Source organism: Chroicocephalus ridibundus, chromosome 2 (assembly GCF_963924245.1).
Source record: "Chroicocephalus ridibundus chromosome 2, bChrRid1.1, whole genome shotgun sequence".
Classification (NCBI taxonomy): domain Eukaryota; kingdom Metazoa; phylum Chordata; class Aves; order Charadriiformes; family Laridae; genus Chroicocephalus; species Chroicocephalus ridibundus.
This window is the reverse complement of record NC_086285.1, coordinates 23,748,869-23,771,744: the sequence shown is the minus strand read 5'-3', so window position 1 is coordinate 23,771,744 and position 22,876 is coordinate 23,748,869. Positions and strand designations below refer to the sequence as shown.

At 36.4% G+C, this 22,876-nt stretch overlaps 1 protein-coding gene across 1 annotated transcript in view; it reads right to left on the bottom strand.

Annotated features, from left to right (window-relative positions):
• ITGA8 (integrin subunit alpha 8) overlaps positions 1-22,876 on the bottom strand; it is a 119,671-nt gene that overhangs the window by 51,440 nt on the left and 45,355 nt on the right. The window contains exons 14-21 of the mRNA XM_063324757.1: positions 22,436-22,481; positions 20,336-20,443; positions 13,075-13,130; positions 12,424-12,578; positions 11,141-11,278; positions 10,577-10,644; positions 9,454-9,601; positions 2,618-2,710 (exon numbers count right to left, since the gene is read on the bottom strand). Coding sequence (XP_063180827.1) covers positions 2,618-2,710; positions 9,454-9,601; positions 10,577-10,644; positions 11,141-11,278; positions 12,424-12,578; positions 13,075-13,130; positions 20,336-20,443; positions 22,436-22,481 — 812 coding nt within the window. The remainder of the gene's footprint in view (positions 1-2,617; positions 2,711-9,453; positions 9,602-10,576; positions 10,645-11,140; positions 11,279-12,423; positions 12,579-13,074; positions 13,131-20,335; positions 20,444-22,435; positions 22,482-22,876) is intronic.

Genomic DNA, 22,876 nt, shown 5'->3' with positions numbered 1-22,876 from the left:
CCTCCCTTCCCACTCCCTCACAACTTCCACAGAGAGTCCCTTTCTGACCGAATATTTTGAGAATAACTGATCTCCTGCCAGAGCAGAATTGTTTTGCAAAACTGGAAATGGATCAGAGCAGCCTTTCATGATTTATGCAATTTGTACAAAGGGTTGGTATTTTGCTGTTGGAAGTACATTTGCCATCATAAATACGTTTGGACTGAAAAAGCTCAAGTCCTTTCACCTTTACTAAGCTTCCAGGACAGCTGGTTTCAAAGACAAAGTTAGGCTTTACGCTTTCACTCACTATAATCAAACACTTTTGCCATCTGGCTTTGTAATGCTCTATCTTCATATGCCTTAATTTTCAAGCGTTGAATTCTTTTGTTACAAACCAGAATATCCTTAAACACGTTATGAGCCCTGCTCGCTCTTTTATTCTGCTACTTCTAAGTTTCTCTTTATGAAATATTTTGCTTAGGAATATTTGCTAACAATGCATTTCTTGCAGCCCTAGAGCTGATTCTGAAGAAAACCAGGATTAGTTAGGCTGTGAGAATTGATGAGGAGACAGGTGAGAGTAGTACTGCTTTAGTGGCCACCAAATAGCATTCCTGATGTCTTCACACTGCTAGCATTTTGGGTCAAGGATGATGTGGAAACAGAGCTTTGGATTCAAAGGGTGGAGCGTGAGGGGCTGTAGTCTAATACCTCTATGCTCAAACCTTTCCATTGCTTATGTTTATGACAATATGCAAACCACAAAGATTTGTTCCTAGATTGGTATACAATCTTAGTGACTCCTGTGTTTAGTCTTCCTTTTCTCTTCAAAACCCATGGGGTTTTATGCTCTCTTTCTTCCCCTCACCCCACACTACATCCCAATCATCCGCAAGATTTTTGTCCACTTTTGTCTATGTCTTGAAAATTGGCTTCTGCAATGAAACTAACGAGGAAACCACTCAGCAGATATCTAAATTTGCTGGTTTTCTGGTACAAGAAATTATCTACCTTGACTTGAGATTTATCTAGTGCTTCAGCCCATCATTGCCTCCCATCCTCCCATTATGAAAACTCCATTCCTCAGAAATGTTTTCAATTACTCTTACTTTTTAGGAATTTCATTTAGTAGAATAAAATAAAACGTATAAAACCTTTTAGCCCTCTTCTCTATGCTCATTGACTCCAACATCTACCCAGTCTGCCTTGTTAGTGCAATGTCCTCCCCAGAAAATGTTTACAGTACCACCTTCAGACTTCTAGTTCACAGTAGTTCTTCAAAGAAGGATCCTCACCAGGCAGGTTACCGCTCCCAGAAGGTCCATCACATGGAGTTAATTTTTCAATGGTTTCCAGCTCCTTGTAATCCCAAAGAATCTATCTGGGACTGCTCATGACCATGAATGAGTATGACTGTGAGACACATGGTCTCACATTCACTTTCAAAAGCTCTCTGACTGATCTGAAGTTAACCCTGTGACCCAAACAAGCTTATTCCAGCCCCAGTCTCCTATCATATGACCCATTTGGTTCTTGTATTGAGGGTCAGACAGTAAATGCTTCAAGATCATAAGCGGCCAGGGAGAGAGTCTGAAGAGTGAAATACTGATCTACCATATGACAAATCTTAACTTAGTAAGGATTTTGAAAATACTAAGAAGATTTACTTGGTTTCTTTGCAAAGCCTCAGGCCCAACATGAAATGCAAACAGTGGCAGTTTTCAGTTAAAAGCTGTTGTTTATTCCTCGTGTATGTTCACGCTGATGACTGCTTCATTTTTATTAGGATAGCTTTTTATCTAGAATAATAGCTTGGATTATTTGTTTTTAGTTAAATATTCACAGCACTGATGAATTTATGAGCAGTGCTAGAATTTCTCTGCAAGGGCATTCATGGAGAATATTCCTGGGTTCAAAACTTCTAAGATTGTCCTGAACTATTTTGTCATGAAAAAGGGACAAGTGATGACAACTGTGGAATGGGTAGCATTTTTTTTTTATCTCCAAGCCTCTGTTTAACCCTTATCTGCTGTCCATCATCAGTCATTATTCAGTTTCACTTTTGTCTAAAAACAATGCTACAAATGTTCTACCTAATGTTTAGTATGATTTATGAATAGCTGTCTTAAGAAAATATTTAGAATGACAGTAATAACTTGAAGGAAAACTTGACTCCAACCACATTTTCATGGATATAAGTCACGATATAAACTGATGAGAAAACCCTTATGCATTGAAGATAAGAATCAGGCTAAAGAAGGTCTAATTTACTATACGTATCTTAAGTAGAAAGAATACTAAAAGGGAGAAATAAACAGATCCCATTATGGATTGTGATTCTCATTATACTAGTGCAACTTCTGTGACTTAAATTGAATCACTCATTTCTTTAGAGTAAGTGAAATAAAACACATGCTCTAGCATCATTAATCTTTTAGGACAACAAATTGTTAGTTTTTCAGAGGCACAGTTCTGCCTCTTATTACACCAACAATTTCCTGTCCGAGTAAATAATTTGGTTTTGGTTTAGGTGCTGCTTATTGGGACACACTTTGCTAATTGAATAGTTTCCCATTTGCTCCCCTTTAAAATTCAATTAGATAAAAATCAGTAAATGCATCTGGTTTCCCCTTACGTTTGCGCCAGCCACCATGGGGTTCCCAAGATCACAAACCACCATTCTAGTTTCATTTTCCATCTTGTAATCACAGCTCAATACACGCAGGGCCTGTAACAAAAGGACACCAATATGGAGGTCAGAGATCACAGTGAAATGTATCCAGTTGGGAAAGTGATGCCTTTTTGACTGTGACATTTCTTTTGATTTCAGACTCCTGCTCGGTGCACTACCAAAACATGTTATGGGTATTGTCAGACAATGGGAGAAAACCGATGCCAGGGAAAATCAAACAGGAAAGTTCCCCAGTACCTTAAGAGCCGTGATGAGATCACTCAATTTCCAATTTTAACATACTGCTTTGTTGTTGGGAATCATTCCCGTAGCCATAATGACTCAACAGAGAAAAAAAAGAGTAGGCAAAACTGAGTGAGGAGAATAGGCCTCACACTAATTGCAATGGTTGTATCATCCATCACGAGAAGTCTTTGTACTGAATTTCTGGCATGGCAAAACTTTGACATGGACCAAGTCCAGAACTTTATTTTCCAACCTATGGTAAAGTAGAACATTAGATACTTCTGTAAAAACATAATCTGTTACCTGTATTATAATTCAGCAACAAAGCAGATGATAGATTTTCACATTATCAGAAATTAAGGTGTTTGTTGTTTATAGCAATAAGTAAAATTTACCTTTTTCCAGCAACTATTCATTCAAAGTCCAGTTTGTACCTAACATTTCTCAGGCAGTTTTGTTTGACAACTTTGAGGATACACTAATATAATTCCCCTCTAAAGCTATTAATGTAAAATGTATCCCATGTTTTAACCCTTTAGTCTTTATCACTAGTTGTCATCCTCTGTAAAGAAAACAGACTGTATAAAAGGAGGAACAGCTATAGAATAGAAGTTAGGAGATACAGAGTAAGACAAAGCAACAGCATGTGGGTTTTTTTTCCTGTTTTCCTCTCTGGCATATTCAATAGAAGAAAATACTTCCATATACGTGCAGACATAAACCAGCTTTGTAAAAGCAGGATGCAGCTAGTTGTTGTTATAAGGCTCTCCCACTACCTTTCCTCTCATTTGTGATTCGCACCGATTGAGCAATACGTGCAAGGTCATGCCCTTTATATAAAAAGAGCTGGGAAATCTCCAGACCACAGACTACCAATTCATTCCTATCTGTAGAAACCAGCATGGACATGCTGACCTTATAATTTCCTGAGATTAAAAGAAAAGATAGGGCACGTCCTAAAAGGAGCCCACGTGAAGCACACCCTCAGTACACACCTCACTGTATACTGACACTTTTACAATTTGCTAGGAGGAAAAATAAAGTTTGTTACACAGCATGTCCAGAGCACTAATAGCCTTTCCAAACCTCTCTAGGATTGGGAGTGGGGGATTTCTACACTCTTTCCAGCTGGTTAATTACAGGTGAGAAGCAACACATGGGAGAAGAGAGGGTGTTAACACAGTTGAAACCAATCTTGTCTGGAAAACTGTTCATTTTAACTTGATGTGTGGGTTTTACAGTTTTGATTTTGCTTTGCTGGGGAGTGGAAATTGAGATCTAAATGTTAGAAAATAAATATTCATCTATAGTTGATGCTTTACAGTTTCTTTATTAATGCTGTATCACACAGCAGTACAGAGAGTAAATCAGCCCTTATCACACATTTTTTCGCCTTTCAAAGGCTGAGTAAATAGAGGAGTTTTGCAAGTAAGTTTTCTGCAATTTGGAGGCTATGTTCTTAGACTGAAAATGATTGATGGCACAGAATTTATATGACCAGCATCACAAAAGCTAATTCATGCAGCACAAAGATGTGACAAAGGGTCAGCTGTGGTAGAATTTTTTCAACGCTGAGATTTATTGCCTTTGTTTTTTCACTGATCACCTTTTTGAGGTGGTTAAGTTCCAACCAGGAAAATTAAAACCAGGCAGGAATCAAGCAAGAGCAGAGACTTATACACCCAGGATTGTCAGTATCAGTGAGTTCATACGCAGCCCAGACAGATGGAAGGTTTTGCCACAAAATCCCTCTACCTGCCACTGGTAGCAATTTATATTTTTATAGCAACACATGGTCTTTTTGGCCGTCTTGAGCAGAAGCAAAACCCCAACAATTAACACGTGTGCTCCCAGGGTGCATTTTAACTAGAAAATGACTGGATGCTTTAAGTAATCCAGGCAGCCTACAAACTTGAAACTCTTTCTGGTGGTCTTAGTGATGACTTACTAATTGATGCCAGAATAGTTAAGCACAACAGGATGCAGAGTAAAAGAGCTCCTCTCTTTCCTTGATCAACAAGTTCCAATCTTATTTTCTGAGGAAAAATGCACGGATTAGGTACCAGGTGCCAGAATCTAGCTTCTCATCTAGCTGATGTATGAAGAACTAGTTCACAAGGCTCAAGTCACATCTCATCTAGCCAGCCACCGTTTTAAGAATTTTCAGGTAAGACAAGGAGGTTTCAGGTCTTTTTCCTATTTTAAAAGAGCATCATACTGTAGTTCAGAAAGGCATGGGGATAATGGCTCAGAGCTTCTCCATTGCTATATAAATCTGGTTGTGATCTGCAACAACTCTGCAGTTCCCAGCCTGAGAAGAAACAGTTATGCCGAAATACATAATGTTTTTGGTGTGGAACAAATACCTATTAAGGCTTTGTATTTGCCTGATTTACTTCTACTAATTATTCCATGTGAATTTCTGTTCCAGCCATTGTTACTAAGGCAGGATTGAGTTGTTCAATATGGGGAAATCTTTCACTGGTCAAAGAAATAGTGCCCAGTATTCAGGCAATGGTTTGGGGTTCAAGCACGCAATCATGCTATTGTAGTGTAAGAACGTACCATTCAGCAGCTATATATTGTCTCTGGACCTACTGCTGCCCATGGAAATGTGTAGCAATGTAATGAGGTTATATTTTTTTCACTGCAGCTAATTCCAGTAACTCCATACCTAATGCATATGGACAGTTATTACAAGCCAACAGGTTTCCAGTAACTTTTAAAGCTGTGATAATTTACTCATTTACCGCATCTCTGGAGCTTCTAAATGTTTCCAAAATACAACTGATGAATAACACATTTGATTTCATCGTAAGTCATTGTATCTCATTAATCAACTTTTGACTGAAGGAAAAGTATCAGTATGTGCAAGAATCAATGAAACTTCAAAGACATATCCTTGACCTCAGACTTTAAGATCACACACATTCACGTGGCTATCCACTCACATATGATCATGTACATCTTTGCAAAATGCTACTCTTTTGATATGGTTACACAGTCTATGTGCAATATGCTACAGAATCAGGCCTGAGACAACAAGACAATGACTGAGGCAGGTCAAATGTTGTATTGCATAAAGGTGAAGGGAAGAGGTAGAAGGCAAATTAATTTTCAGTTAGGTTGTTGACTTTAACATTTTCTGAGTGTAATTCAAATGATATAGAATAACCCAAGAAATTATTCCAAAAAAATCAGGAAGCATTTGAGGGAAACATTTGTTTGTCTATTAGATAGACTAAATCCAGAGTAGCCCCATAAAAGTAGTCTACTGTCCTGTATGAGAACAATTACTGTGAAATGATGGCAGAGTAATAAAATTATTTGATTCTAAAGAATTTTCAGTTCCATCAGAAATTTATCAAGTGATTTCTTCAGCTCAGTACATTTCATTTCTTCTGTTCTCAGTCTACCACTTTTGCTGGTTCTGAGCTGAATATTATCTTTGCCTTAATACAAGGAATTCTGCAGTTTGGAGAAAAACAACTACACAGAGGACTGTAAACACTGATGCATTGAAGAGTCAATGAAATCCTTAGGTGCAGAGCTTTAAGAGCATGTTTGCAACAGGATCTACCACAAATCCACCTGTGTGCTGAAAATACTCTGTATTAAATTAAGTAAATTTCAGGAGCAGACACAGATGCCCCATTGGCATGGTGCTGTGGAAACACAAAAATAAAAAGTGAAATCCTGACTCCACTGCAACTGACAACAAAATATTAATTTTCATCTATGGTCCATGCCTCAAAATACCCACGGACCAAGAGACGTTTTTTCCATGTACCTCAGTGTTTACTGCATACAAGTGTGATAATTTCTTCTGTGCTCTCATCAAGCAGTTCAAATTGCCATATTTTTTTAAAGCCTTATAGGTTGAATTAATTGAGTCCCTCTTTAATTTATACTTATTTATACTATGACCTATAAGAATTTGGTCATCCTGGTAACATGTGAACCCCTGATATATAGGACTCTGATCCCTCTGGGGAAAAAAAAATGAAAAAACCTGTTAAGTCTTGCTTTGAGTGGTGAAATTACTTAATTTGTACATTTAGACAGAATGAATTAAATGAGAAAACAGAACAGGAAGGATATAAAATAATTTCTGAATTTTAAAATGTAGTTTTCCATTTTTTTTCTTAAAATTTTCTTTTTAAATTACAAAGATTGTCTATTCTTCTTTGTCATGTTCGCAGCAGTTTTAAGTGGCATATGGCAGTATGGAAAAGCAACTGATAAAATACAAGAGCCAACCTCCACCAGCAGTTAAATGCCAGCAAGTTTTATCTTACCTTTTTGAAGAAAATTACAATATCAATTTCTTTTCCAAATACACTCAGAAGTGCATTTTTTTTGTTTACTTAAGGGAACCATAATATCATGAAGACTATAGTTTTAAAATAATATATATTTACAATTTAAAAACAATAGAAAGAATAAACTTGCTTGCAGTACCATATGCAATCCTTGTAAAAACTGTACCTGCAATGCAGAAGGGAAGACACTAAGACTTCCAAGAGGAAATGGCCTCAAGTTGCACCAGGGGAAGTTTAGACTGGATATTAGGAAAAAATTTTCCACTAAAAGGGTTATTAAGCATTGGAACAGGCTGCCCAGGGAAGTGGTTGAGGCACTGTCCCTGGAGCTATTTAAGACAGGTAGACGTTATGCTTAGAGATACAGTTTAGTGATGGATTTTGTCAGAGTTGGGTTGATGTTTGGACTAGATGATCTGAAAAGTCCCTTCCAACCTGGGCAACTCTATGATTCTACGAATGATGTAGATAGTGGAACTAATGTTTTGATCCTTCTCAGAAAGAACATAATGACATCTCTTTGAATGGAATAAGTATGAAAAATAAAGGAATATGAAATAAATTATATATTGTAGTGAACTAAATAAATGCAGGCAAAATGAAGGCAAATTTTCTATAAATCCAGAAGGATTCAGAATTGGACTTGACAAAAATGTATTTTATCTTCCATTGAAGAAAATGAAAAAATTTCATTACGTTTCCTGGGCCTTTAAAAATTTATTTTCAAAAGAAAAAGAACATTAACACTCTTTCCCAACCCATTCTATCATCTCCTCATTCTTCCAAAGCACTAGAATCTCCTATCTCTTTTTTTCCTTCCTTTCCCCATGAGTCAACCCTGCTGGCACTACAAAATTCAAATTTTCCTAAAATAATGAGAAGCCCTAAGTGATTTCTGTCCAGTCCAACTGATAGATACGCGCTAATATGTAGTGTGGGTTTTGGAATAAGTGCCTCCCCTGACATCCTTAGTAACAGCCAAAGAACAGCCAAAGTTTCCTAAAGAGCAACAAAGGAAAAATATAACCAGGTGTAGTATATGGAAGAGAACTTAAATTCTGTAGATCACAGTCTGAAAAAACAGAGGCTATGCTAAGAGAACAAAAGAAACAGACAATAGAAAGAGGCTGGTGTCTTTACTTATTTGTTTTGTGTACAAAGATATGCTTCTGAGAAGTGAGGTTGCAGAGACTTTCCATATTCTCATCTTTGGTGACATCATTAATTCCTGTCATTTTTTTCAAACTGGGTTAAAAGCCCATTAATAAAGACACTGACAGAAGGAGAATAAGGAAATACCTTGTAAGTTACTTTCAGCTTCCTTAAAAACATTTGCCTTTGGAAAGGAAATTAACTTGCTTTCTCCCACTCTCACCCTTGAGGCCCTTCTGAACGTTCCAGGCACTGACAGAAAAAAGCAAGCTCATGTTGCAACAGCTTGGGAGATTTATGTGCAGATGAGGTGATTCAGACTTGCTGTCCAACAGAGAATACATGAACACTCTGCTTATTTGCAGGATAGTGTTTCATCTTTGCTCTTAAAAAACAAACAGACCCAAAAAGGAAACACTATGTTCAGTACAGCTCAGCAGGACCTCAGTCAACGTTAGTCCATCTCTGCACACCAACACATTTCACACTATGACTGCTTTTTTGGCCTATCCATAAGATAAAATAATAGACTACAAAGGAAAACAACTTTGTCAAGTTTATACTGCATTTAATGTTCAACTATTCAGGATACCTTAATAATGGTAAAACACTGGTGCGGTGGGAACATGAGACAAGAACACGAGTCCAAGTGTCTGGCGTTCGGCAGGGCTCATTAACTCTGACTGAGAGCTGGTACCACAGGATCCAAGGTTGGAAGCGCTCAGGGGATTCTGCACTATAACTCCCTGCTACTGGTAGGGTTTACTGTTTGAAATCTGAATGCTATGAATACCTCTAGCCACAGGTGACAGTATTTGTGTGGTAATTATAACTAAGCTAACAGCAAGGAGCTGGACCTGAGCTGGCTCTGAACAGAATGGTACTGACCTTCCCATCTTCTGGTGACATGGCTAATCTTTAGCCTGGACTGTGTAAGCAAGGATAGTTGAGAGTTGACGGAATCTCCCTTCCTAAGATGCACCTCTCTACTTGCTGCTTTCAGCAGGTATAGCCTATGTAGGTTAACCTTCCTCCCAGTTCTTCTGCTTTATTAATGCTAACATTTTGATTTTCATTTACCTTGTTGTTGCGCTCAACCCCAGTGTAATCTGCTTCAGGTGGAATCCTTATATGTAGCTCAGCTTCATAGGCTCCTTCCCCGTCATTCCTTGGATTTATTATGAGCATGACACAGTTTTCTTCTCCAATTATTAACTGATCTTTATCTCTACATAGAACATACTACTTGTCAGGAGTTAAAACATGCACAACTACTATTTACATATGAATAAAGCAGAAGGACATTTTGCTCTCATAGGAACTGCTCTGGAAAATATTCTGTGAACACAGAATAAAACATTTTTCATAAAAAATGACCCCATGGAAAAGCGTGCTGGCACCTAGGTAGGTAAGAGGTCAAGAGAAAACACCACCATGGACAATCAAAGTGTACCACTACAGAAGCTGAAAGTTAATTGTATAAAATTTCAGAGCCTGACTACTTTCTAACCAGAAAGAAGTACCTAGCGGAGAAATTACTTGCCACAGGGACCCATCAGTATTTTTTCTGGAGGGCACAAATGTGGTGAGATTCCAGTTTTGCCCTTGTGCCCATTAGAAAATGAACAATGACAGAAGATCTCCTGAAACCTGCAATGGCACTGTGCCTTTCCTTTCACAGGTATATACTGATTTTGGTGGCACATAGTCAAATAAGTATCAGAGGTTCCCCAGTTGTCCTGCTTGGCATATTTGTCCCTCCATAGGAGGAACTGTTGCCATGTTTTGAAATTCTTTTATTGAGAGATTCATTTACTTTACTGTATACTGAGTTCAGGAGAATTGTGTCCCAAGCTCAAAGTCACTGTCACACTGACATAAACAAATTTAAAATCTCCTTTGAACAATAATTTGTATTATCTCTTGGCATTCAGAGAACTAGAATCACTCCTAACAAACACTTGCAAACAATATTTTCTATGGTAACCACTAAACATCAGAACATATCTGACAAAGATACATTTTTAAAGTGAATATTTCTCCATTTCTTGGTTTTCTAGATGAAATGGATGAGAAAATGGAAATCTGGTATGAGTAGCTATAGCAAACAACAGAACTGTGTTCTATGTATTTCATTCTGTTAAAGCAGTTAGAAGTGTCTGGATTTTGTTATACACAGCATCATTTATTTTATTTAACTTACGGCATAGCAGAAAGCTGCAAGTCAGGAATGCACAAGTTGTCTTCCCCGCAGTCAACCAGAATGTAAGCCTGTATTGTTGTAAAATAAAAAAAAAAATTATAATACAGTTAGTACATGCCTCAAAGTCCAAATCACTTCAAGAATCACGAACCTAAATGTCTTAAATATCACTAACCTAAGTGTCTTAAATATCATTAGCACTGCCCTGGTGAATTAATCTCTTTCTCTTTTCCATAAGTTCATTGCCACACGAGTACTGCTGGAGACTATTTACACTGTCAACTATGTCCTTAGCAGAACAATATAATCTTTCAGGGCCTTTCCCACAGTAACTTGGCTTACATATTCTAGAATGCAATCAAAACTATGAACACAACAAAGTTTTGGAAATGGTTTAAAGGCCTGCCTGGTTCTATATTTATATTCAATTTACATTTTGAATTAATTAAATCCTTGTTGTGTAATTTCTAGGCATGATACTCTGTTTTAAGAAAGACGACACACATAATATTTGTAAATGCTTTCACATTTATATACAGAAAATGTGGCATGCAAAATTCATACCTGTTCTGTTACTGAGCTTTTCTGGTAATAGTTCAGTATTGGCTTCACAGTCAAGCTATCTTCAAAATTGGATTCATCCAAACTATAATTCAAGTTTATATTGATAGGAGATAATTTATCTCTAAATTCTGTTTCATCCTGTGAGTGACAATCACATAATAAAAACCAATGGTTTAATAGCGTTATTTCACATTAGTATGGTATGGCAAAAGATTCAGACTGTAGTCTTTATTGAAGGTAAAGATATGGTTCTTTGACAGCTGCTAGCCAAATTCTGTCTGTATGTAATGTCATTAGGAAAACAAAGTGACTCACCAGTGACTGGAATGCCCAGAACACATTGCCTCCACAGCCCCACATCTGGAAGAAGCTGGCTGAGCTGAGTAGACTCAGAATTTTTTCAAAGCATTAGCCTAAAATGAAGCTGTTTAAAAGAGACACACAGAACCAACTCCTATCAGCTACTGCCCTCCTTCCTTTTGGAATGGAGGGAGGGCGTGTGTGGATTTGTGGAGGTAATATTGTTGGTTTGTTCCATAACCAATAATTTATATCGATTAGCAATGGCAAAACTCCCCCACCTTTACTGCCTAGATACTTCCTTACATACTGCTTGAGACTCTTCCATTTCACCTCCCACTGCATTTCTAGGACCAGCCTTGGAATCTGCTTCAATTGCATGAGGTAATTCCTTCTGCAAGTGAGTAGCCAATGACCCTTTCTCCTTCACAACTGCAGTTCCACGGTTTTATTTTTTCTAAGAACATTTTAAAATATCCTAAAAATATATTTTAAAATATATGAATTTTAGGCAAATATTGCTTGTGACACTCCTTTAAAAATATTTTAAAACTGAATTATCACAACATTTAACATGTTCAGTTGGTTATCCACTGTGAATACTATAGGGAGAGTAATCTTGCGTTTTTGTATCAGGAGATGCAGTATTTAATCAGAATCTCCACAAAAGCATGAAATGAGTGTATTTGTACACAGAGGAACTGTACACTCTTCTTCAAAGGAAGTCTTAATTTTATACTTACATTGACAAAAGATGAGCCATAGAATTTAGAAAAAGATTTACATAGGAAATTTTGCCAAGGTAGAAGAATGTTCTGGACACCCAGATGAGGTCTTTCTTATCTCACATTTCTGTAATTTTGGAAACAATGGAAATTGTTCTTCCTTTTCCAGTGGCTCCTTTTTTATTATTGTCCTTAAAACCCTGATATTATTCAAATAATGAGACTTGATGACAGTCCAAAATATTTTAAACAACTTACTCTGAGATAAACAAGGAAGTCCTGGCAACGGAGCTGTTTCTGCCTTTCTATCACAATGGAGAAGTAATGATGTGACTGATGGTAATCAAAGAAGAGGGTCCTCTTAACAGCTCCTTTCTGTTTCAATGAATCTAATTGCAATTCACCTTTCAGCACTAAAGGATACAAGTAAATAAAATATTTATTTAACATGGAAAGAAAAAATAGTAAACAGTTCATTATGTATTATAGCTAATTACTCTAACAAAGTCTTCCAAATAAAACTAATCTATGCTTTAAATGCCTGCCTGTTTAGCAGCATACTAGTTCTTGATGCAAAATATAGAATATGTGTAATTTAAGCTTTCTAATTTCATTTACAGATCATATGTGCACAGGATTTCTCTCTTTCACAATTTTTTTTTTTTTCAAAACCAAACATTCTCCAACAGGGTACATTCTTGATTTTGTTTGGAAAATGGGTTAAACCAAATCAAAAATCCATCAAGTGAATAATACAAGCTTTGTGTTATATCTATGTCTATATCTTTTTAACTGTATTTTCTTGCCTTAGGAGGATCTCACTCCTATTATCTTTCATGGTGGAAATAAAAAATACATCTGAAATGGAGTGGGCCAGAGGAAATTATAGGAATATAAAACATTTCTTACCTATCTCATCTGAAATACTTTGACCTTCAAAGTCTGCGCAGACTCTTACAGTAAAGCTATAAATAAAAAAGAAGACGTAATTACTAGCAGAAAGAGAGCTGACCTGGGACTCAGCAGTTCCCAAGTTATACCTTTCAAGTTTTCCTTTCCTTTACTTAAGAAGATATTCACTGACATCTGTATTTAGCTAAGATATTCCCTAACTGAGTTAGCAAGTCACCTAGGCTCCACTAATCAAAGACAGGGTCTGAATATCTTCCTGGGAAAGATATAGAGAGAAGAGTCTCTGTTCCCGCTAATTCTTGAGACAGCCTACAAAGACCACCCTTCTAATACTATTGGTGAAGCTGGGTTCCTTACATTGAGCTTCAGTAAATATCACCTTTGTATGAGGCTGTCTGCAGAAGTCCTTTTGGTTCATCATGGTCAAATAAGAAATATCTTTGAGCATGTTTTCTAGCAAATCAAAACACGCTGGATGATTTCCATTGGCATTACTATAAGACTTTCATGATTTCAAGAGGCTATAATTCATTCCAAACATACCAACTGAATTTTTCAATTTTGGTTGCAGAAGACTAGCCAGAATGTGTTGTATTTAATTTGCTAAGTTTTGCAGATGTTGGCAGGTACATGACCTAAATCAAAGGATAGAGAAACTAGTTATTCATTTTCATTACCTTTAGTATGATAATGTGACACATTCTGCACAATGCAACACAAGTTATTTGTTTTTCATTTGCCTGTTCGTAGCCTATAGCAAGTTTATTTGAGCCTAGCAATACTCACATCACAATTATAACTGCATTATACAAACATCACCTTAGCCATAATTAGTTATTTCTCATAATAAACATTTATTTCCACTTCTCTGTAAGACAGGCAATAGATTTGCAGTTATACTCAACAACTAACAGGAGAAGCCTTTTATAGTTTTATTGGCTGATACCTTCTAACAAAAATTACTATAAACATTAATTTATAAATTCTTATAGAAAAATTTCACTTTGTAAGGAATCTATGTGAGTTATATAAATATTTAACTGAATCACATTTTAAAAAAGCTTTCACAGATTACTCTTGATGGCTAGGGAAACAGTTATAATGACACTTGTTGATGCTATTAGCAGGGCATACTTCGCAAATAAGTGACAAAACAAGAAATCTGTCACTTGATGTTTGATTTCTGCTGTCATACTCCATGAGGACTTCGTTCTCCACAGCATTATTCCCAAAGAAGTCCTGTATAATGTAACAAAATTGTTTAGGTGAAAGATTTGGGACTTCCTAAAACGAGCAAGTGTCCCTGGCTACCAATCTCTCTTACAGGATATTTTCATTGGTTCAGCAAATGTTTTGTCTTGTCTATGGAAGACTCAGCTAAACATGGATAGTAGATCAGCATTGGAAGATATGAAATCAGCTTGGGTTAAATAAAAACATATTTGAATTAGCCATTGCTCTTAATCTCCTCACTACTGTTATACTATATACTAACTTCTCCATGCCGTGTGTTCAAACCCAATAACATAACCTTTAGAATAACCTGTAATCACATTCTAATTGCATGTTTGCTTCCTCTGACAAATGTAATGAAACTGTGCCACATCTGGGGTTCATGTAACTCTCATGACCTTACTCAACACTTTCCTCTTGGGTAAAAAAATTGCCTTATGCCATTAAACTCCACTTAACTCTAGCCTTCAAATGACATTACAAGTGTTGATTCACGTTCCATGCAGAAATTGCAAATTCAGTCATATTCCTATTTCTTTACAATTATGAGTTAATGGATGAAGAACCGATTACTTCCTAATACACAAGGACAAGAACAACAAAAATGAGACAACCTTGTGCAATTGAATAAATGCAATTTAGACATCAGGCTTCACAAGCCAGTCTCACATGTCATAGCATAAGAGTGTATTTTCTCAAATGTAAACTCATGAACTGCCATTGTGCATTAAACTTGGTGTTCTTGCTTTGGAGGTCTCACATAATTTTTGCACTGTCATGTTTAGAAAAGATTGAGTTAAAAATCCGTCTTGAAACCCCTTACTTGTTAAACATCACAATTTCAGTTACTGTAATGAATAGAGTGATTCATCATACACAGCTGAGAACCAAAGTCATGTTCTTAAGTATTACTCTAAGAGCCAAGATTTAATCCTTCCACTCTAGGCAGAGCATGTCAAAAAGTGAATGGCAGTGCAAAAAAGCAAAAATTTGGAGTTTATTAGTCTCCCAGCATCTGGCCAGGCAAGAGGCAAGACTATGGGTTTAGCAGAATTCTGCCTCACGTTTGTGAGTTTATGGATATTTAGCTCAGAAATAGCTCTAAAGACATGATAGATTTTGATCACAAGCCCAGACAAATTGAGATATGCTCATCACTTCGACAAGAAGATGCTGTGGAGATGTTGCAGGATGCTTTAGCTGTGCGAAAAAAAAAAGCAGAGGAGAAGATGACAGACCACAAAAGGGGACAGGAGTCTAAAGGATTTATGAGATTTAAGATCTGGCTTCTAGGCGCAGTAAGAAATAAAATAGCTGAACTATCGAGCTTGCTTGTAGGAGCAATCAACCAAACAAGACAATTAACAATCAAAGGAAGAAAACTTCAGCAGAAAAGAAACAACTGGGAAACAGTCCATCATCCTAAAGCATATGAACTTTTATGTGCTATCAATCTTGCTTCTCTGAAGAGATCCTCGCACTGCATTTATTCTGCAGTGTCTGTCATCACTATAAGCTTACGATTTGAATAGTATTTGTATCTCCAAAATAGAGGGAAAGCCTTAAAAGTGAACACACTAGTTTCCCTGGTAATTTGGGGGGAACAAAGCAGTTTGTTTAAAATAATTTTATGTTATTCAGGTAGACTGCAACATTTTTAATATTATTAGAACAAGAAGCTTAAAAATATTCCTCTTTCTTCTAAACTACTCAAGGCATAGATGGGGGCAGTCTCTTTACAAGACTGGTTCTTTTACCTCACACCAGGACAGAAGTAAAACCAAATTACCTAATACAATTCAAAATGGCTAATCCTTAGAAAATCAAAAAAGTCGGTCACCCCTAAATAATATTTTCTGGACTGCAGTTTGTACCACAAAGAATTAATTTGGTCTGGCTATTCTAGTAGGTGAACAAAATAGAAAACTTCATTCAGGAACTGAAAAGCAAGGAATTACCACATGTCATTTGTCATTGTTGACAATTTCTTTAGCACAGAAGACTGCACATGGACAGGAAGAATGGATAACACCTTAGCAGAAAGGTACTTTAAGCTTTGATGCTATGGACTTCCATTCTGTGTGCGGCTGATACCCAGTCTCCAAGGTCACAAACTTCTGCAGAAGAATAGCAGGCTTTTATCATCTACTGATGAATGACCTTTAAACCAATTGTTTCCTCTTTGAAGAATAATATGTAAAAGCAAGTCAATATACTTCTATTATGATGCTCTAATACTTGGTCTGGTTTTAGATTTTGTTATGCCAAAGCCTCACCCAATGAGTCACATGGAGCTTTAATGCTGAAGGCTCTCCATGGCTAGGCTACATCACGTGGCCGGACTGTGGTAACACAAGGGCTGCTAGATTACTCAAATGTCTGTCTTTTGGATGTCTTTAGGGCTACTAAAACTAATACCATCAAATTACCCAGCTGCATTCCTGGCACAGCAACGGGCTTCCTGGGTAGCAACTGTCACCACCTGCCTACTTCCCTCCCATCAGCCCCTGAGGTGGGAGGTATGCATCTGCTGACTCTTGGCTGTGACTTTGCCTTCTGACTCATGGACTCTATGGCAAATGTCACACAAATTCATCTCAACAAAGTACAAAGGTCCCTAGGTTCATACCCATGGGCCATCCATTACATCCAGTTTCAAATTAAGTCAATGGGAACAGAAAATACTAGCAGCAGAAAGGAGCAAAGTTAGAAAAACAGTCCAAAAATTATGCAGTCAGGAAGCATTAAAACATTATTGGATTTGGATTTCATATTTTTGGTAGGAATTTTGTGTTCAGCTTTTTTTGGAGTGTGTTTAGAAATGTTTCATTTACCGAATCTAGCTGACTCAAGATTATAAATATTTTATTACTGTTTTAATAATAACACATTTGGAGATAAAAGAATGAAAAATCTATTTCAAATTCTTTTTTGATAGTAGGAACTTGGGGATCAGAAATTTTAAGGAGTTTGCCTCTGGTTTAGTGGTCTTAGAGAGGGTGAATAGCTGGGTTCCCTGAAGAAGCCTACAAGGCACATCTCAGATTAGACATCCAAACCTGAAAAGCACTAACAAATAAAAAATATATTCTGAAAACGGACTTTTTATCATGACTAGACACTTCTGTGCTGCTTAATTTTTGGTAAGGCAGGTAACTTCTCTGACATCTTGCTCCTCTGTCAAATGCAAGTAACAATATTTGCACACTACCTTAACTTAGTGAGAGGTGAAGTGAAGAAAATTTGCAGATAAAATCTAAGCACAAAGTAGCAACAAAGTAGCTAGTGGATAATCATATCTGAAATGGCAATAAAAATACCAATGCAGAGATAAATTAGACCTCTTGATAGCTGGAACCCAGTCTTGGACTTAATAAATCCAAATTCCATGTGGAAACAGCTTTTGAAAAATATAAATCTTTGATTTATTTACCCCTTTTTACAGAAATTAAGCTGCATGTTTCACAACCTTAAAAAAAAAAGAAGCCTTTTTGTCTTTTTACATTTTCTTTAATTTAATTTTTCTTTAAAATTGAAGAATTTGTTCCAAATTTGTTAGTTTTGTGAACTCAGAAATAGCCATGTTTTAAACATCACAGAGAAAGAATTATATGTTTCTAGAAATTCAGGACAATTCTCTTAGGACTGTGCATAAAAATGACTTTTTGTGCATGTTTCTTCTGTGCTTCAGCTTTCCAATTTATATCATGGCAAAAATAATATTTTCCTAATACTTGAAAATGTACAATAATACACGTTATTCATACACACACAGATTTCCTGAAACTTTTCTGGTAGGAGGTTTCCTTTCATTCTAATTTTGCAGTGTCAGTCGTTAGATATTTTATACAAGTTGCACAGCTGGCTAAGAGATACAGAAATCTGTCCCATGGGACTGAGGAATTCTTTGCCTGTTGGAGTTTCCCTACTAATTGTTTTCATATGTACAATACAAGCTTATATCAACTAAGGAGAAAAATTACAGCATGGAAAATAGCAGCTGCTCTTTGGTAATACAAATTAAATCTTTAGGGAAGAGTATTTTAGAATAAAGCAGATGATAGAAATTTATGCTCCTATTAAAAGTCTTGCAGATATGAACCAAACATCTTCTGGCTTATTGTAAAATAAAAACAAAAAGTAATGAAAAAACTACATGTTAAAGGAGCATACTTTGTTTCCCCAGTCTTTTTTAAACAATATCTCAGCAGGAATACTTTTTTAACAGAGATGTTTTTATTTATTTCTCCTGTGCACATAACCACCTTTTTTCTTTCAGTACACTGTCAATAAATGTTATGGTTTGGAAATCTTTTACATTACGGCATAAAATATTCTTAAAATGTCTTAAAAACTGAAGTTCTGAAAAAACATAATTTGGATCAATGAACATGCTTCAGCCCAATGTTGATATTGTAAATTCTCTATTACATCAGCTATTAAAACAAAAGGTGCTTGAATCAAAAAATCAGGATGGATCTTGATCTGGATCCTACTGCAGAAAGGCTAAAGCTTTTCAAAGTTCTGGGGCTGCATAGTTCTACCGGGTGCATTCTACATTGCTCTGTAGATGGGTGATTTTCTACACAGCATGTAAAAAATAAGGAACGTTAGGATAAATTTAAGAAGTGTAAAAGAAGAGAGCAAAAGTGAAAATCTCTTGACAGCCCCAACCCAGTTTTTCACAATTAGTAGATTTAGAAACTTCCTGAGTCATAAATTGCATCAAATGCATTGAAAGCCCATCTGTTTAGTGGTTTAAGTTTATCAGACTTAAGTTCCTTTATGAGTCTTAAATGAACTGCTTTTTGTCATGATTATTCTTTATGGTTCATGTTTATCAATTTGTTCTAAAAACTCTTTTGCTGACTCTTACATTTGAGTTGATTTTTAAAACTCATCTCCTACAAAGAATATCGCCAGTTTGGGGAATCCCTCTGATCACCTGTGGTTTAAAAGCAGTGCAAAATTTCTGAAGTCAGCTTATCTTCTGGAGTTCCACTTTACACCTTGATATTCTTTTCATCCAGCCCACATCCTGGCAGGCTTTCTGCCTCAGATGTGTTTAAATAAAATGATATGACTAGTTTTTATTTCTTAGAAATCTGTTCCTCTCAGTCTCTCTGGTAGGACTTACTGCTATTTTATATTCAACTTGCATGTGTTTATGCTCTGTTTTGTTTTTAGTTTCCTCATTTGTTATGACTTCCACTTTTAAACAGTATCTTATATATTTGTAATAGCCCCTTTTATCAACTGTTTCTGGGGTCCTTTCTAAGTGACTTTTTTTCTAGTGCAGTAAATGTGCCTTTATGTGGTATTATGTGCTGTTAGATAGCCTCCAACTGTCCTACAGGCATTTTATATTTGTAACTGATCTTAAATTGTTTTAATTAGCTTCAAGTTTTTTTAATGGACTTTTTCTTTTCAAAGTTAAATGCTACTGTGGTGGAGGGTTTCTTTTGTAACACACTAAAGAAAGTTGTCCTCTGACAAATGACAGCCAGAAACAACATCCTGTGAACTGCTCTCAGGATGGCCAGGCAGATATCTGCCCTCTTCCACAAAGGACTGAGATCTCTTTCTGTCTCAGGAAATGGTGGGCCCACCAGCTCTTTGCATCACTTTTGCTGTTACGTTTTCTCAACAAAGATGTATGTTTTCACAGGTTAATGTTTCTGTCTTTTGTCTGCCTTAGCTACTTCATGTTTCATTCATCCAAACACTGCGTATGAATTTGCAGCTTGATCTTAGGAGACACTGAGCATCCTCCTATGCAGAAGGAGATGCAGCATATCAAAGGACTCAACTTTTAGCTACTTCTTTTTGAGAATCTGTGAAGTACTGGGAGATATCAAAAAGAACTCTGTTCTACATAGGGTTTTTTTCGTTGTGCTCATAGAATGTTTGAACATTTTTTTTTTAAACTTTGAACATGTTCAATAAAAAGCTGCAAGAAAAGTTAGGAATAGGAAGTTATTTGAGAAAGAGGATAAGGATGTTTTTTGTCTAATCATGAACTTACCAGGCCACCAAAAGCTGAGAGCCAGGGAGCTGACAAGTTTTATTGTCTGGATTCACAATCATGGGGTTCAGAATGAGCTGAGCATTCACTGTCACAACAGGTCTGGCCCTGAGGGACAGAAATAAGGTTCACTGTATACAGAAGGAGCACATTAGTACCTACGTTGCGTCAGAGAAAACACTTAACCGAGATGGCCACAAAGAAGCTGGAAATGTAGGGTTATTTGGGAGAAAACACTTCTATAATGCTGCTCCTATCAAAAAGTACTTCTTTTTTTTTTCATTAGAAATTGTGATACCTCCTACTATGACATTTTGAAAGTTCTTCACAAAAAATCACAGGTTAACAGCATCACTGAAACTGTAGCCTACAGTTAACCAATAGGTGTGCTCCCGGACTAAGCCACATCAGACACGTTTTATCACATTAGGTTTTCACAAAGGGACAGAGCCTGCCTGTTGGGATTTACAGCACTCATTTGGCCATTATTTGCCTGTTGGGATTTACAGCACTCATTTGGCCATTATTTTATACTGTCAGATTTTTTTTATACTGTCTCCGTTAACAGTGACATATTCAGACCTGCTATCTCTGTTTAAGATTCTTAAAAAAATAAATATCATTTGGTTAAAATAGAAACTGATCTAGAATATCTTCAGGCAATAATAAAGTAAACTCTGTCTGACACGTCTTGAGACAATTGACTTTGGAAACCAGGAATAATCATCACAAGATTCTGCTGAGTATGTAAATATATAGTTGTGGTGATGGGAACCATCCCTCTGAATAACAATCTGTTATTAAGTCATGAGATAATTTATAACTGAGAGCAATTTAGAAGACAAATGAAAACAAGAAAGGGTCTAAATTCTGTTTTTTTAAGACGGCGGTACTATTACAGTAACTTACATAATTCTGGCAAAACCAGCTTATTACAAAATTACTTTCCTCATATTAGCCCACAGCTGAGCTTTTATGATTACTTCTCTATATTACTTCAGCAAGACATTAAAAACTAAAATTACTTTCTTCATTTTTGTGCAACAAGGAAAACCTTTTTTCTAGCAAATTTCAGCTAATAAAATTCTGTTTCTCCAATATGACAAGTTGCATATACTCTGGCCAGGAAATTGAAAGATTGAGGGCCTCCTGCTATTCACTTTCTTAAATTAAATAGGACACATTTTTTATTGCTATCTAAAATACACACTGGATCTAATTTTCCAATGTTTCACATCCTGTGTAGTCATTCATGCCACTACAAAGTGATGAACTGCAAAGTATTTACACAATTCTTCAATAGGGCAGCAGGAAAATCAGGTCTACTTGCTGCACCTACAGCGTTAGCTAAAATGAGCTAACATTCTTGTTTTACAAAATTCTTATGCTTTGACAAACATTTCAGCTGGGAAGCAAAACACGCCTTCTCTCAGTCAGGTAGTTTTGGGAATACAGGCAACAAGAGGAGAGACAGGAATCAAGAAATATGACTACATTGTTGCAGCAAACGATGGTGAATGTTTAAATGCAAAGAGCTGTTGTCATGGCTGGACTAATGGGGCAGCAGCAGGTTTTTGTTTATGTATTTGGTAGTTTTAATTTATACCTCTAATCAAACACTGTATTTAGTGAAAATCCATAGTCAGCAACAATGTTGTGATTTGGAAAACGGGATCTCACATATTTCTTCTAAACTGAGGCTAAAAGCAGCAGTCTTTATTTTCAATAAATAGTTCTTGTCTTAATGTACGCAACACTCAAAGAATCAGTCGCTTGAAAATTTCTTACTAGCACCATTCCCCCCGGAAAGAAGTTAATTTTTGATATACTTTTTAAATTTCTAACTTAAAATTAACCGAGGAGTCAAACATTCCAGAAGTAGGTCCTTGAGATAAGACTAAGGATGGAAATTTTAATTGAAAATGACAAGTTTTGAGCATGGGAAGAAAGCATTTGTTTCTCACAAGATGCTTAATTTGTCATATGTAATGAGCATCTTTTACACATTGCACCAGGGAAACACAGGAATGTGAAATTTGTTTATTTGCAGATCTCCCATCAAAGGTGTAAAATAAAAAATCCATTGTTTTTACCACGTACCTGTAAACAACTGCTTTTCCAGCTCCAAATGCACCTACAATTAAATCTGTAAAAACAAAAGAGCTTCAGAAGAACTATATAGAAGCCTCTCATACATTTTTTCCCAGTCTAAATTAGACTATTTATATTAAAAATGCAGTAACGTATATCAAATGTAATAATTCCTTTCTAAGTAATTTTTTCAACAGTGTACCTGAAAGAAAACATTTCACATTGTCTGAGATGGGCTCATAAATGTCTTGGTTGTATCCACTAAGCGCCAGTCTATTTAACACAAGGTCACTCATACCACAATCTGACTTCTCTCCAACTTGCATTAAAGGGGAAAAAGGATGCCGTTAACTCCTACACATTTTATTCCAAACCACTAATTGCCCATTACGCAAAGAGATGCAAACCAGTTTGTCATCACTCTCATACAAGTCATGTTGAAAATTTGTG